Genomic DNA, 12,546 nt, shown 5'->3' with positions numbered 1-12,546 from the left:
CTTTCAAAATATTTTCTTCTTTTTCTTCCTCTTTATAAGCAATTCTGCTTGTTCATTGGCGGATTAATACCTGTATGGAAGGTTGTCACTCCTTTTGCGCGGTTATTCGATACTTCTTCTGCCGATTGGTGACTTGTTTCCTGCTATTTTGACACGGGTCTCCTCAATTCTGCTTATGTGGTTATTCCATTCTTTTTTTTTCTTCTATTTTGTGTCCATTCATTTATACACTGTACGTTACATTTTCTTCCAATCTCTTCACTTTTCTTTCGATCTCTCAGCGTATTTCCTGTAATTCTTCTCAGTACTCTCATCTCTGCCGTTTCCAGTAGCCTTTGCGTTGTGGCTGTATCGGGTCTTGTTTCTGAGGCATATGTCATTATTGGTCTTACACTGGCTTTATAAATTCTTGACTTCATCTCAGTATTAATGTGTCTTTTGCGCCATATAGTGTTATTAAAGCATCATGCCAGTCTATTTGCTTTTTGTACTTGATCTCTGACTTCTTTGTCCAGGTCTCCATAGCTAGACAGTGCAATTCCCAGGTACTTTATTTTCATTGCTTGTTCAATACTGATGCCATCAATTTCTATTTTACATCTGGTTGGTTCTTCGCTGACTACTATTCTTTTAGTTTTCTGAGATGAGATTGTCGTATTAAATTCTTTTGCTCTTATCAGTGGACCAGTCTTTGCAGACTATCTTCATATTGGGCTATCATAATTGCGTCGTCTGCGTAACATAGTATTTTGATTTCTTTGTTTCCCATTCTGTATCCTCTTCCTTTGTTAACGGTTTTGATGATTTCATCCATGATCGAATTAAAGAGCATGGGGCTCAATAAATCCCCTTGTCTTATTCCGCTGCCTATTTCTATAGGTTCTGTAAGTTGTCCATTTATTCTGACTTCCATTTTGTTGTTTTGGTAGATGTTTTCGATAGTTTTTATAATATTTAGGGGAACTTCTCTGTTATACAGAAGATGGACTACATCTTTGAGTCTTACTCTGTCAAATGCTTTCTTTAGGTCAATCAGACACAGAAATATATATATAAGCGGGGATCCTACAGCTTCTGCCGCTTCCCGCATTTCGATCGCCATCTTTTTCTATCTCTCCAGGTGTCTTCATCAATGGCTCTGTCTTTCATGGTTTCCATAACACCTTGTATCCAAGACTTGGCTGGTCTTCCTCGTTTCCTTCTATTACTTGGATTGTATTCCATAGCTCTTTTTGGCCATCTGTTGTCGTCCATCCTCTGTACGTGTCCATACCATATTAACTGTCTAGTTTCTATTCTTTCAGAAGTTGTATGTACTCTATCTGTTTTTCTTCTAATTTCAGAATTAGGTATACATTCTACTCTTGATATACGGCAAGCTCTTCTTAGGTAGTCCATTTCAACCGTGTCAACTTTTTTCTTTCCTTTTACTGTCATTTGCCAACATTCTGCTCCATATGTAAGAATGGGCTCTACAATTACTTTGTAGATAGTCATTTTAGTTCTCATAGTAGCTTTGTTGGACCAAAGTATCGAATTCAGAATTTGAACACTCTTCCTGCCTTGTTGTACTCTATAGTCTATATCTCGTTCCGTTGTTCCTTTACTGCAGATAATACTTCCCAAATATTTGTATTCGTAGCACCTTTTCATTTGTCTAATTTCCAAATCCGGGTTTTCGTCTTCACTGCCTATTCGCATATATTCTGTTTTAGACATATTCATACTCATCCCCCATTTTTCGTATGCATCTTTGAGCTTTCTAAGCATATAATCTGCATCTTCTTCACAGCTTGCAATTAGTACTTGATCATCTGCAAAGAACAGCGTTGTCAGATAATGGTTGTTAAGCTTCAACCCCATTCCCGCACATTTTTGTCTCCACTGGTGCAGTGCTTCTTGGATATATATTTTGAATAGGGTGGGGGAAAGACAACATCCTTGTCTCAAGCCTTTCGTTACTGTAAATACTCTTGAGAAAGTATTTCCTGTTTTTACAGTGCTTTGAGGACATTTATAGATGTTCAGTATTGCTTTTAGATATGTTTTACTAAGGTCCGTTTTCGTCAAGACACTAAATAAGAGTTTTAAAGGAACTGTATCATAAGCCTTCTCCAGATCTATAAATACCAGATGCGTAGGGAGGTTTCGAGCCGTTCGTTTTTCAATTACTTGTTGAAGGGTAAATGTATTGTCCACGCACGATCTTCCTGCTCTGAAGCCGCTTTGTTCTTCAATTTCTTTATACTCCTCTTCTATTCTTCTTTTCAATATACGACCATATAACCTTCCCAGCGAGCTAGTTACGCTAATGCCTCTATAATTTCCGCATTCTTTTCTGTCTCCCTTTTTATAAATGGGACACAGAAATACTAGTCTATTATATATACTCTAGTGATTTCTCAGTAATTTGCTTTATAACGAATATTGCATCTGTAATAGTAGAATTAGTTCGCTCGTTCTCCATTCTCCCGGTATTTTATTGTGTTTTATAATTTTATTAATTATAAAATGTTCTTCAACTTCCTGCAGCCACTTTGATCTTGGTCTTCCCCTTCTCTTTCTTCCTCCTGGAGTCCATTCTATCATTGCATATGTCACTGCTTCATCTCCTGCTCGCCAAATGTGACCTAACCATCTAACTCTGCATTGGTTTATTTTAGTCACGATATCTTCCTTAAGTTCTTCCTTAATCTCTGTATTTGTTCTGCTTCTATCCTATACCTGCCCAGTATGGTTCTCACAATCTTTTTCTCCGCTATTCTGAAGTCTTTTTCATCTATTTTGATCATCGTCTGATCATCGTCATTGTTTCTCCTGCATATAATAATATTGGCGTAATTATGATATTATAAATTTTCATCTAGTGTTTTGCTTTTCAGTAATCTTTTGTTTGCAAAATACGCTTTATTCTCTGCTTATATTTTTTCTTTTATTTCGGACTTCCTTTCTCCGGTTTTGCTTATTGTAACTCCTATTTGAAGTATTCTACTTCTTCAACCTTAGAACTTCCTATTTTGATTTTTTCTTTCCTAGTCTTTTTCCCTAATCTGAATATTTTTGTCTTTCCTTGATTTAATCTTAGTCCCCATTACCTCCCCTTTCTCTTTTATTTCTTCTAGCATTTCTTTCATTATTTTCCTGTTCTTTGCAATAATAGCAATATCATCTGCCTATGCGATTATTTAACCACCTCTTGTTCTTAGATTTCCTTTATTTATATTTCATAGTACATATTCTAAGGCTAGATTAAATAGCGTTGTTGATAAGGCATGCCCTTCTTTTATCCCTTTATTTATACTGAATTCCTCTGTCTCTCCTCTTTGTGTCTTTATGCTAATTTTTGTAGTTTCTATTAATTTTCTGAGTTTATGTGGAATTTTTAATTTTTTAAGTAATACCATTAATCCTTTTCTTCTAATTTAATCAAATGCCTGTTTGAAGTCTATGAATAACATTTCTAATTCTAATTTATATATGTTTTAAATGAATTGTTCTATATATTCTTTCAATCTTCTTCTGAAAGTTAAAAGTGTTATTCATATTTTGGTTCACTTTGTGGTCTATTACTTTTGAAAGTAAATTTTTATTGGATTTTATTATTAATAGCCCATTATTGAAATACCCATATTCCGTATTCTCAACCGGATATTGTCTAAAACGTTGTGGAGCTTTATAAAATCATGTTTATTCATTTTCCAGGTTGCTTTTGTTTAATTTTAATACTTCTTTGAAAATCAAAGAATATAGTATAAAATAAATTTCACAAAGCTGAGCTCATTGTTATCCAACTCGATATCGACTTTCATTTAACATTGACCCAATTTAGTTTCCTTCAAGCAAGTTTACCAAATTCTATTTTCCAGAACAAATATATCGAATCAACAACTTTCGAATCCGTAACAGTTTTTTAAAAATATTATTAAATACAGTGCTTAGAAAAACTTTACAAGTTGTGACGTGAACTGCTTGAAAACTTTACCGAAGTGAACATGTGCGGTTGTTGTGGCTGTAAGTCTACTCCACCTATAAGTGCTCCAATCAACTTGAACAACCAATCGGATACCTATAATTACAAAGTAAGTTGTAACATCTAAGGAATTTTAGTTTTCTTCCATCTCTAGTTTTTTTTATTTCTTAAATTGTTACGACAAAAAAAAATGTTTCCATTTTTAAAGTGAATCATTTCAATTAGTATTTTGAATAGAGGGAATAGACCATGTGTAGCACATCATTAGACGAGAATTTCGCTGGAGAATTCATAGTACAAGATCCCACTGCAGAGTCACTACGTTCATAACGTGGTTCACCAAAATCACATTTTTACATAGATTTAAAATTAGGAGAATACATTGATAATAGGTTGCCAGTCAAAAAGTGGCCTCAAATATTTTTAATTCAATTAATATTAATGAGTTTTTGGCAAAAATTTTATTTCGATCATTTATTTTTTAAATAAAATACGCTGCTTTATGATGATATTAGATTGATTGAGAATAATGGTCGAAAATTAGGGTGGCCAGGTGTTAAAAACGCGAAGTATCAAAAATAAAGTAAAATAGTGTTAGGTCGCAACGACACTGGTTTGACAAGTAATAATATGTATATTATTATATATCTATCAACGAATGCTTTAAAAAGTCACACAACTGACACTTCAAACCAGTAGCGTTGCACGCTAGCTGTCTTCTAGTTTATCTTTGATACCTCGCGTTTTTCACTGCTGGCAACTCTATTTTTGTCAATTTTTTCTCAGGGAATCTTATATCATTATAAGAAAAAAATTAGCTTTGATTTGATATAAAAAACATATTTACGTCATAATCAGAGTATTTTATTTAAAAAATTAATTAACAAAATGCAATTTTTGTCAAAAATTGAAAAACAAAATAGAAAAAAACTTTACTTGACGTAACGAAAGCTTCGCTTGCGTGATTTCCTGAAATGAACTTTTAAACAGTCTCTCTTCAAACTTCAGCAAAAATCTGCCATCATATGGGTGTCCCATGGTCCTCCATGGTTTTTATGTCTTGGTGAAATCTCTCACCTTACTTCTCACTTGTATCACCTAAATTTTCAGGGAAACGGTCCAGTTGGCTGTGAAGATAGTGGACTTTGATGCTCATATTACATCTAAGTGATTGGAAGTTATTCAGCAAATGGTTTATCAGCTCAGCATAGTTTTCACTTTTGTGATTTCCCAGAAAAGCCAAGCTTTTTCTCTGCCTCATTCATTGACCCCACAAAAGCCGGATCCTTTGTAAGAAGTCTGATCTGTGGTCCATCAAAGATTCCATCTTTAAGTGTTTCCGTACTTATCTGGGGCAGCTTCCTTCCTATGTAGGCGAAGCCTGGTCCATTAAAAACAAGTGCCTTAACGAATTGCTTCATTAGTATTAGCTTAATATGGAAGGGTGGTAAGATTATTTTCTCTGGTTTGACTAAAGACTGGGCAATAATGTTATTTTGCCCAATTACCAAGTTTTTTATCTTAGGCCACTCTTTTTTAATCCAGTGGTTTTTTTGGTCCGTACTATCCCAGAGGCACAAGAAACACGGATATTTTGTGTAGCCGCTTTGCTGTCCAAGAAGAAAGTTTACGATTTTACGAAGTCTACACAAACCACCTGCGATGTTCCAGATATTTTATCTACTGTAAAACTAAAAGTATTGTGGCATATTTTTTTTTCATCACGGTTGAATGAGCAATTGATATTGAGCCAAACTTGTTTCCATTGTGAAGCAGAACACATTTCAAATTGCGCTTGGAGCTATCAATAAACAAACGCCATTCATTTGCATTGTAGTGTGGAAGTCGCAGTTAGTTCGTTATATTTTGGAAATGGAAGCTAAATTTCATGGATTAACCAGAAAAGATTTTAGAAGGATGGCGTACGTCTTAGTTTCCAGGAACAATATCAAACATCCGTTTGGAGGTAATACGGCAGGCAGAGCTTGCCTGAGGCTTTTCCTGTAATGCCATAAAGAGCTATCAGTACGACGACCGACGGGAACATACTCACGAGCAAGAGGCTTTAACAAAGAAAATGTCGCATCCTTCTGCAATGTTCTGAAAAAAGAATATGACAAATGGTTTTACCTACCTGAATGTATCTTCAATGTGGACGAGACAGGTCTTACGGTTGTACAAAACTAAATTGCACAGGTAGTAGGCCGAAAAGGGAAACGACAAATTGCATCATTAACTTCTGCTGAAAGGGGCTCTTTGATCACCGTCGTGATATCGATGAGCGCTGCTGACCAATTCATCCCACCAATGATGATATTCCCACGTAAAAATATTAACCAACAACTGATGAAAGGAGCTCCTCCAGGTTCCATTATGGCAGTAAATCCAAGAATGGAATTCATTGACACAATGAAATCCACAGAAAAATCACGTCCTGCTTATTATGGATGGTCATTACGGCCGTACACGTAATATAGATGTCATAGATTTAGCTATAAATAATCATGTCACTATAATGGTCTTGTCTCCCCATTGCACCCACAAACTCCAGCCATTGGACAAAACTTACATGGGTGTTCTTAAGGATTACTACAGCGAAGAGATCAGGGTCTGGTTGCGCCACAATAATCGTCCACTAAGTGCATTTGATGTGTCAGAGCTCTTTGGGAGAGCTCTTTTGAAATGCCAAACTGGAGAGATTGCCGTTAATGGATTTAAAGCTACAGGAATTTATCCCTTGAATAAAAACATATTTAAATATGTCAATTTCATGGCAGCTGAAATTGAAGCAGAAAATACTTCGCCAGTCGCACCTGAAGATGCGAGTGATGAAGATGAGGTGATCGTCGTTTTATTCCAGCCACAATAATTTATCTTCTAATTCTCCCACTCTTCCATCTGGGTCTAATAAACAGCTTAAAACTATTTCTAAAACTAATACACAGCTTGATGCCTATTTCTTCAACTAGTTCACAGTTTGTCGCTATTTCCACAACAAGCTTATACACAAAGTCTACCACGCCTTCCAGAAGACCCTGTGCAGAGCTTGGTGTAAAAAGAAAATTATTTGAGAATAAGCCCATTCCATCAATTTCTTCCACATCTGGGTCTTCAAGAACATCTCTGCTAACACCATGTGATCTTTCTCCTGTGGCATTATTGAAGAAAAAAAAACCAATCGTGGACATAAGCCTGGTAAGTGTTCAGTGATAACCTCTCCACATTACAAAAATAAATTGATCCAATCTCTCAACAAAGACAAAGGGGAGCAAAACGAAGTAGGAAAAGGCAAAGAAAAAAGAAAAGGGAAAGAAGTAGAAAAAGGAAAACGTAAGCAGGTTACCAAAGTCACAAAGAACCAAAAAAACGAAATCGGGCTTTAGTAGCGAGGATGAGGAGAAATATGTGCCTGCAGATGATGATAGCGATTACAATGAGTTTCCTTCTACACAGCCTCCACAAGACGCAGCTGACGTAACGTGTATGTTTTGCGAAGCACTTTTTTCAGAGGATAATCTTGGTCAAATATGGGTCAAGTGCTTCATGTGCCATTTGTGGGCACATAACGAGTTCGCTGGGGCCGAAAAAGAAGAATATGTGTGTGACTTTTGCAAATAGTTTTTCCCCTAGTCAAAAAAAAACTTGAGAAAATCAAACACATACGTCATTGCCTATGAGTTATTTGATATATTGTTTGTATTTTAGATATTAAAACACATTTTTTAAGACACATTTTTCGGGGTAGTCCATATTTAGGATCATTATTCAAAAGGCGCAAAAGTACAATCTTTCATTATTTGTACATTTAAAACAGTTTTTATTTTTAATCAATTTGGATTTGGGCAGGTTATAAGTAACTAAATATAGGTATTCTTACGTACCTTTGGAATTGAAATAGAATTTTAATTTCAAAAAAAAAATCAAACACATACGTCATTGCCTATGAGTTATTTGATATATTGTTTGTATTTTAGATATTAAAATATTTTTGTCACGCATTTATCTCATTTCACACAAATTTAAGACACATTTTTCGGGGTAGTCCATATTTAGGATCATTATTCAAACGACGCAAAAGTACAATTTTTCATTATTTGTACATTTAAAACAGTTTTTATTTTTTAATAAATTTGGATTTGGGCAGGTTATAAGTAACTAAATATAGGTATTCTTACGTATCTTTGGAATTGAAATAGAATTTTAATTCTTTTTTTTATAAAGAAATACAAAATGATTAGCCCATATTTGCATTCTTTCCTCTATATAAGAATGTAAGTTTGATTAACTACTTTATGAACATAGTGATCCTTCAGTGAGATCTTAGGCTATCAGGCATTTATGATTTTGGGCTTTGGCACCCGTGTATAACGGGTTGCGTTTGCGATAATTTCTAAACATAAAACTATAACTTGACACTATGCCCGGTAACATATTATAATATGTTAATTAACAATATAAAACATGATTTCCAGGTCTGTCTATAACAGTTTTCACTTCTGTCGGTACTCTCGAGAGTGACACATTGGTTTTAAATGATTATTAATGAAAAACCATCAATAGCAGAAATCTTTCTAAAGAAAAATTTGTAATAGGCCATAAATATTTAGTCAAAAGATCAGACTAAAAAAATATGTGTTCTTATTGAACCATTTTCAATCATAATATGATTAACTCTCGGTTAATACGACTGGTTAACAACCGTAAAACTATTCCCATCAATTTTACGATCGACTCTAAAAACATTTCAAAGTTTGCATACTGCATATGTTACGGAGTATTATTAGTCGTTATATTTACATGAAAGTAATTTGTTACTAGTTTTATGTGACACATGATTGTCTAGAAGATAATCAACAGAACACTACACGAGAATTTCAGAGTTTATCCAGCTATTTTTTATAGTCAAGAAATATAATTTATCGACTAGAAAAGTAATAATGTAATATATAAATCTTTATTGCACTAATTACACTGCTCAATAATTTTTTTAATGTTTCCTTCACTCATAAGCCAAATCGTATAGTTTTGGGTTTGAACAAACTCCGATACTCCAGTCGTCAGAGACGAAAATGCCACTGAACCTCTAAGAATCATACAAACAAGCTGATTTTTGCCGCGAGTATTAGTTTTGGGATCCAAAAAAAATGCAAAAAAGTTTACCCCTTTTACCCTTGGACTTCCCCTTAAAACCCCCCTCGCAGAATTGTAAAAACGCAAAAAAATCGATTTACGAAGAATTTGTACACTTCTGGTTTCTTAGAAACAACGCTTGAAGCGACCGTTGATTTTACATGTCAGTTACGCGCGCTAAATCAATGTTCAATAAAATTTGTATTAGCTTGGCGGTAAAAATTCGATATCTTTTGATCCAAATGTCCTATCGACAAAAATCAAGATGCGTTTTAAAGGCAAAGAGTGCAGCTTTCGTGCAAAATTTGTATTTTGCTGCAAATAAACTGAGATTTTATACATATGTTATATAAATAAACGTGGCGCGATTTTTATCATTTTGTATGATTCTCACGAGATCAATACAATCTATCCCTTTCATTAACTAGCCACTATAAAGTTTCGATTAGTAGAACCTTACCCTTCAAACCTATAGCATGAAATTTTAGTTTTGAGTTTTGGCAACAAATGTGACGCATTTGAAATATCCTTAAAAAGCGTTGGATTTAAACTTTCACACAACAAACGATCTAAAACATTTAAAGCTTTTTTTTCAATTACACTAGTAAATTTTTCAAAAGAACAAGTCTTCTGCAATAAACTATACCCAAAGCCGTCTTCTTAAATGCATTTACCGTGACTTGTGATCGTTTGTAATGTAACACATTAAATTTTGCGCTTTTTATTAATATTTCAAATGCCTCATATTTGTTACTACAACTCAAAATTAAAATTCAATGTGATATGTTTTAAAGGTAAAAATGAAACTTTTACTACAACTGATCAATTTCATTGATCTCACGAGAATCGTAAAAAATGGCATAAATCGCGATACGTTATTTTATTTAACACCTTTATAAAAACTGAGTTTATTCCCGGCAAAATACAAAAACTGTATACGAAAGCTGCACTCTTTGCCTTTAAAACGCATCTTGATTTCTGTCTATAGGACTTTTTGATCAAAAGATATCGAATTTTTACCGTCAAGCTAATACAAATTTTATTGAAAATTGATTTCGCGCGCGTAACTGACATGCGAAATCGGCGGTCGCTTCAAGAGTTGTTTCTAAAAGAACGGTTCATTCTACACAAAAAATGCTCATCTACTATATATATTAATAAGCAATATGTCTTTATGGTTTCGAAATTGTTCTTTATCTTCCTTCTTATGTATGGGCATTGCAATGCTTCCATTCCATTCCCTAGACATTTTCTCTTGTTGCTATACTCTCAGAATAATGTCATACAATTTTTGATGTAAAACATTTCCTCCTTTTTTTCTCAATTCTCGATTTATACCATTTCCTGGCACTTAGTGATCTTTAAGATATACTATCGCATTCTTTACTTCTTGAAGTGTTGGTGCTGGTATTTCCACATCTGCAAAATGGAATGTAATATCTGCTTCCTTCATCTTACTGTCAATATTTAGTAAATTCTTTCCATCATTCCACGATTTCTGTTTCTATCATTAGTTGTTCATCTGTTTCATTTATCATAGCTTGTGTTACCCCAATAGTTCCACCTTGTCTGACTGTCTTTATATGAGATACTGCAATGTACAAAAGGATAATGAGAGAGCTCTTGATAAAAGCAGATCCATATATTGTCTGACAGTCAAGCGGCAGTGTATGCACTGGCATGTCAGGAAGTGACGTCTAGGTTGATGTGGGACTGCATCAAAGAACTGAATTAACTGGGATGTACTGTACACGATGCAGAATACTAGAAACGTCTGAAGAAGTTCTGACTGCAGACTTATATATATATATATATATATATATATATATATATATTGGGCATATATTTTCTCAAGTGGCGACTTCAACCAAATGCATCCAAAGCAGAAGTCAGTTGCTTTCACCTGAACAATAAACTTGCTGGAAAGGAACTCAACATACGGTTTGAAAATACCACACTTACCCACAACAAAACACCGAAGTACCTAGGCGTAACACTAGACAGAACACTATCATTTAAAGAGCATTTAACAAAAACTGCCCAAAAGTTGAGTACAAGAAATAACATTATACAGAAGCTCTGCGGTACCACCTGGGGAGCATCAGTTTCCACTCTCCGCTATACTGCCTTAGCCCTTGTTTTCTCGACCGCTGAATATTGTGCTCCAGTCTGGCTACACAGTCCACACGTAAAAAAGGTCGACAATCAGCTGCACAGCACTATGAGGATGATAGCTGGTACAATTAAATCAACTCCCACCCAATGGCTTCCAGTATTAAGTCACATCCCACCTCCACATTTACGACGAGTCGACGCACTTACACGTGAATACAAAAAGATCATGAACAATATAAACCTGCCGATCCACCAAGATACCGAGGATGCAAGAAATACCCGTCTCCGTTCTAGAAAACCACCAATGAAAACGGCAAGAATGATACATGGGGAGTTCAACATCACGAATGCATGGTCCCAAGAATGGAACGAATGGCAAAATAACATGCCCTGCATTACCCACAAGCCACCAGGTTTTGATCTTCCACGCAAAACATGGTCCACTCTAAATAGGATCCGAACCAGACATGGCAGATGTGCATACATGCTACATAAATGGGAAAAGAACCCGTCTCCTCAATGTGACTGTGGGGAGAACCAAACCATCGACCACATTATTGAAGAGTGTCCCTCAAGATCCTACAATGGTAGCCCTGAAGACTTCCTGTTTGCAACTTCAGAGTCAATTGATTATATAAATATACTTGATGTTTGTTTGTAACTATTTAAAGTTTGTCAAATACCTATATTACTAGTGTTTGTGTATTTGTTCTAAATGTGTTGTAATTGCCATACGATAAATAATAAATAACTTGGAAACCGGAACAAGGTTGAGCTTGTATGAGTACCAGGCTGGGCATACCGGCTGTAACTTTGAGAGCACCAAAGACTGCAGTTTGTAGGACTATAGAGGACTGGATCAGAGAGAGTTATGAGCTATATTGGGAAAGAATCCCAAAAAAAAATACATGGAAAAATCTTCATTGGTAAACCATGTCGAATAAGAACATAGGAACTGCAGAAACTGTTAAACATGTATTATACGATTGCGAGGCACTGGACCGTAAAAGAAACTGTTTGGGCAACCAAGAAGAGACCCTGGTATATTTAGGTCACACCAAGCAAAAGACCTGTTCAAAAATGTACAGGGTACAAAAATTCTAGAATGGGTGTAGGAATTAACAATGGGCAGTAAACACAATAAGCCACAGCTTCAGTGATAACGGAGATCTTTTTGATCAGATGGGCCCAGGGAGGAAAAAAAAAAGAAATGAACAGGACTTAGTCCTCAATTAAGAGGAAGAAGAAGCAGCATCCTTCGTTTTAAAATACTACCAACAACAAAATATTAAGTAGTTTCATTTTTAGTGTAAAAATCTGAATATTTATTC

General features: G+C 35.1%; 1 protein-coding gene across 10 annotated transcripts in view; it reads left to right on the top strand.

Moving 5' to 3' along the window:
- The window catches only part of LOC140447289 (long-chain-fatty-acid--CoA ligase 6), a 148,358-nt gene that overhangs the window by 97,828 nt on the left and 37,984 nt on the right, over nucleotides 1–12,546 (top strand). For 3 of the 10 annotated variants that reach the window (XM_072539871.1, XM_072539872.1, XM_072539873.1), the window contains exon 2: nucleotides 3,867–4,079. The exons of the other annotated variants lie outside the window; for them this stretch is intronic. In XM_072539871.1, coding sequence (XP_072395972.1) covers nucleotides 3,993–4,079 — 87 coding nt within the window. In that variant the 5' untranslated portion in view covers nucleotides 3,867–3,992. The remainder of the gene's footprint in view (nucleotides 1–3,866; nucleotides 4,080–12,546) is intronic. 10 annotated transcript variants of the gene reach the window in all.

This window comes from Diabrotica undecimpunctata, chromosome 8 (genome assembly GCF_040954645.1).
Source record: "Diabrotica undecimpunctata isolate CICGRU chromosome 8, icDiaUnde3, whole genome shotgun sequence".
NCBI classification, from domain to species: domain Eukaryota; kingdom Metazoa; phylum Arthropoda; class Insecta; order Coleoptera; family Chrysomelidae; genus Diabrotica; species Diabrotica undecimpunctata.
The sequence above is the reverse complement of the archived record's forward strand: the minus strand, read 5'-3'. Positions and strand labels throughout refer to the sequence as shown.